Source organism: Chanodichthys erythropterus, chromosome 19, assembly GCF_024489055.1.
Source record: "Chanodichthys erythropterus isolate Z2021 chromosome 19, ASM2448905v1, whole genome shotgun sequence".
Taxonomy (NCBI): Eukaryota; Metazoa; Chordata; class Actinopteri; order Cypriniformes; family Xenocyprididae; genus Chanodichthys; species Chanodichthys erythropterus.
The window spans coordinates 15,446,303-15,450,837 of record NC_090239.1 but is presented as its reverse complement, the minus strand read 5'-3'; the positions used below and the strand labels follow the sequence as shown (position 1 = coordinate 15,450,837).

At 38.1% G+C, this 4,535-nt stretch overlaps 1 protein-coding gene across 3 annotated transcripts; it reads right to left on the bottom strand.

The window, feature by feature from the left end:
- Positions 1–572: 572 nt before the first annotated feature.
- Positions 573–2,324, bottom strand: six2b (SIX homeobox 2b). Of its 3 annotated transcripts, none has more exons than XM_067369459.1 (2): positions 1,762–2,324; positions 573–891 (listed from the first exon to the last, which is right to left on the bottom strand). In XM_067369459.1, exons 1-2 carry the CDS (start codon positions 2,322–2,324, stop codon positions 573–575), a joined length of 882 nt encoding a protein of 293 aa, XP_067225560.1. The 3 variants fall into 3 exon arrangements, with proteins under 3 accessions (XP_067225560.1, XP_067225561.1, XP_067225562.1); XM_067369460.1 differs by having other exon boundaries at positions 573–885; positions 1,765–2,324; XM_067369461.1 differs by lacking the exon at positions 573–891 and adding an exon at positions 1,107–1,124 and having other exon boundaries at positions 1,782–2,324.
- Positions 2,325–4,535: the final 2,211 nt, after the last annotated feature.

Genomic DNA, 4,535 nt, shown 5'->3' with positions numbered 1-4,535 from the left:
CTTTGACAGATAATAAGGTTATGCTACATTGAACATGGACAGTCATACCTTTTATCAAGAATATTAAGTATGCAAACTGCAAGCAAGAAAGAAAAGAATAGATTTATCCAAACATGACTAAGCGTCATGCGCTTAAAAAGAAAATCCAAACTAAATCGTTTTATTTGTTGGTTTGCTCCTATAATATTTCAGATATACTGTAGCCTATTAATGTTGATGGTCGCATTTATTGTATTGCATTAATGATTCAGCATGAGAGATTCTCCTCAATCCGCTATTAATATTGACAAATATAGTATTAGACCATACGAACATAATATTCAACCGCAAGGAGACAACACATTTTGACTTTATTAAATATATATTTTATTAGTTCATTTTATAGCTAGACATATCAAAAACTATCCCTTGATTACATTAAATTGTTACAGTAATTTCTGATGGAAACATCGTTCTTCACGTAGGCCCGGCATTTTTTGGCTAATGTCCTCTACTCTTGACTAATAAAATGTTTGGTATATGATAACGAAGCTATAATTGCTGAGAAAGTCAAAGAAGATGTTCTTTATTCCTTATGATCCAAGTTCCACCAGGCTGGCCGTCATGGGGTTGAGGAGGCCGTCGTGCATGGAGAAGTGGTGGTGGCCCTGAGAGTCTGAGCCGCTGACGGGGATGATGGAGGCGCTGGGGCCGGGCGGAGGCGCAAAGCTGTGCAGGGGTGGCAGACCTGAACTGGAGGGCATGAGGATGGCCGGGCTCATGGAGGTGTGATCCGGAGTCGCCGCGGGGGATTTATCATCCTCCGAACTTTCACATAGAGATTTGTTTTCGTTCACGTGAGAGGTCAGTGGGTTGTGGCCGCTTGGATTTGCTCCATCGTTTTCCCTGTTGAAGCAGATCATTGAAATTTATTAGCGAGACAGCAAAAACAAAAATGACCGCTTGCACATACAAACACCTGGACTGTGCATACTAAAATATATGATACTTCTATTTTTCAGCATTAGGAGGACATTATAGGCATATTTCAATTTTAAAGCAAAAGCTTTAACTATGAACTAGGCCTATATTTAACAATTATAGAAGGCTACAGTAATTATATATGATTATGACGACAACTCCGTCTTAATTAAGCATGTTCTTTGGCTCCGTTTCTCGATGATTTTACTGAGTTGATATGATTTTTTTTTTTCAAATTACACATTTAAATACACAAGATTTTAAAAGATTAATAATATTAAATATCCATATCTATATTTTAATATAATATGGATAATATAGGATATTTTTTTCGTGTGTTTAGTTTTACTATATATATATATATATATATATATATATATATATATATATATATATATATATATATATATATATATATATATATATATATATATATATATATATATATATATATATATATATATATATATAGGCTACATAGGCCTGTAGTTATTTTGTCAAACAATGACTTTAGCGTTACTTGTTGAATAAAAAGACAGCATCAATTGTCATGCACTGATGCCATCAAATTGATCAAACATTTATAAAACGTATATTTGGGGTTATATAAGCCTATCTATTTTCTAAAATCCAGTTGTTTTTAAATCTTTGACATTTTATATTTAGTCTTTACTTTTTCTTACCATCAAGGACACTAATTAATGTAATTTAAAGTTTTTACATGTTATTATATGAGCATTTTGGTCATTGTTAGCATAGATAACAGCTTGTTTAAAGTCTTGAGAGTAATGGTGTTCTTATTACCTTTCCTTTGCTTCTGCGGCACGATCCCTCTGCCTTCTGTTCTTGAACCAGTTGCTGACCTGCGTCGTGGTGAGGCCCGTGGCCTCGGCCAGTTCTCTCTTCTCTCTCGGGGAAGGATACGGGTTGTGAGTGTACCACTCTTTAAGCACACATCGGCTCTTCTCTTTAAAACAGTAGCTGGTCTCCTCTCCATCCCAAATGGTTCGAGGCAGCGGGAACTTTCTGCGCACGCGGTACTTTCCAACTGCACCCAGAGGACGACCGCGCAATTTCTCCGCTTCGATGTAGTGCGCTTTCAGCCAGAGCTGTTGCAGTTTAGGGTGGTTGTGCGGAGAAAACTGGTGGCTCTCTAATACTTTGTAGAGCTCCCTGAAGTTGCCCCGGTGGAAAGCAACCACGGCTTTCGCTTTCAATACGCTCTCGTTTTTGTGGAGGTGCTCACAAGCAGGTAAGGACCACAGAAAGCGTCCGAGACGTTCGATACTCCCACCTTGCTGAAGGACCTCGCAAACGCAGGCAACCTGCTCTTGGGTAAATCCAAAAGTTGGTGGCATAGACATAGTTGAGCGCAATGGGATACTTGATGTCCTGTGCGTATCTCACCCACTCTTAAGGCGATATCCACTTTGGAAACTCAAGCAATGAAGCTCCCCCAACTGCAGAATTTCAATTCGTGATGTACATTTTCCATGAAAAAAAGTCCAAAGTAAAAAAAAAACCAAACAAGAAAAACTAACAGTTTGAGTCAGCGTCTTGCATCGCTCAATCACATTAGTTGCAATATCATGACGCGCTAATCATTTCATTCTTACGCGCTCTCCTCGTGCGCAATAGATTATTTTTCCTCGACTGTCCTTAGCTATCAGCCCGCCCTCTGGTTATCATATCTCTTACAGACTCGCTAGTGTGTAAGGACGGCTAGCGCATCCTCCTGGGCAATCATACGGGCAAGTGTGGAGAGAAGTTGTGTAGCAGAAACTAACCCTGCCTCTTGGATATAGAGTGGCACTTGGATGTCATGCACCTCGGGGGAAGGAGTGCGCGCAACACACTCCAAAAACAGACACTGCTGTGCTCTATTATAATCTCAAAATAAGGGGAAATCTAGCTATAGCTACAGTGACATGTTTTTGTTATTATTAACAAAAAGCTTTGCAGGGAAACCACTGCCCTTTTGATAGACTGTAGTTTCATTTCACCATCACTTGTTTGCATGAAAATGCATAGGCGACACGTGAATACTGCATTTACGTCATTTTCTAAACTAACACGGAATCATAAAATATTTGTGCAAATTTGCAAATAGCTTTTAACACAAGGTAAATATGGGAAACATAAAGAAAATCTGAGAAAACATTTTAAATATGTTTTCGAATTAATTATTTTATTAGTAATGGATGGCGGGCACCAAGGGTTTGCTGGATTGATGTTTGTGACGAGAAGTCTCTGGTGTCGTGTATCTGACGAGTTATTTTGGAATGTAACGCGACTCCAGCGTACTTTTTCATATGGACATTGTAATTCTAGCATTTGGTTCCAGAGGGACACGGATATTTGGCAAATTCATTTTATGGGGAGCTAATATATTCAGTATATGCCAGCTCTCACCGAGTCATGAAAATAATTTGTTGTTAGTTTGCATATGAAAGCAAAACATATTAGGTCTTTTTAGATCGAATATGCTGCTCAGTGGTATTAATATATTTTATTGCATTGCAAAATATAGTAGTCATAAAACTATAACTTTAATATTAAATAGAAATTCACATCTTAAAAAAAATTATGGTTCAGCAAAAATGATTCCTCTTATCAAACACAATTTTAAGCTGTATAAATTAGTTTTTTTGGAGATTAAAAACAGATTTTTGGTGTTAAATTGTATGTTCTTCAGATCAAGGTTCCCTTTTTAATTAATTGGAATCTTAATTCAAGATTTTTAAAGGAAAAATGGTTTTTTTAGAAGCAAAAAAATGTACCAGTAACCATATATCTCACATATATTTTTATGCATTCAGAAACAGTGGTCACGTATTTCCCCTAAGTACCTTTAAATTTGCATGGCATGTTTCACGTTTGCATTGTGGCATATTGTATTACGTATTTTACTTGTCTTTTTGTAAAAAGTCCACACCCATCTCAATAGCCTGCCGACACACATGCTCATTCTCTCACACGTGCACACGCAGACGTAAAGGGTTGAGTTTTCAGTAAAAGGACCTGATTGATTATACATGGCTGGGATCATTTTCCAGTGAAGGGGAGGAGATGTCTGAGCAGCCGTTAGCCAGTCTGAGACCTCCTGAGGGCAGCCACAGCAGCAGAGATGGGCGATGGTGGACGTTTAGTAAGCGCCTTCAGCTCACAGCACGACAGAAGGAGTCAGTTCAAGTCCATTTTGAAAGCCATTCTTTATTCAGCGGAGCTGCTTCACGCTAGCTTTGCTGTGTCATTCTAAACCCTGCGTCAGAGACAGTGAGCCGAGCTTGGCTGCTGTCTGGTGCTCCAGCCTCTGACCTTGATGATGGAGAACTGAGGAGATGATGGAGACAATGTTTGCCTCTTAAAGGGCTAGTTTACTCTTTAAAGGCACAATATGTAAGATTTTTGGATTAAAATATCCAAAAATACTGTATATTTTGTTGACTTGTGTATGTACGTTATCCCAAAAGTTTCCAAGAATGTTTAAATCCAGAGAAATAAGCAATTATAACCAGGACATGGACTGTCAATGATATCATATCCACGTTACCCTCGATTTCCAGTTTTATTTT

Excerpts from the sequence above, each read along its gene's own strand:
- six2b (XM_067369459.1), bottom strand. The coding sequence starts at position 2,324 with ATGTCTATGCCACCAACTTTTGGATTTACCCAAGAGCAGGTTGCCTGC. Across the intron at positions 892-1,761 it reads GCAGAAGCAAAGGAAAGGTA|CAACAGGGAAAACGATGGAG; the intron begins ATAAGAACACCA and ends AATGATCTGCTT.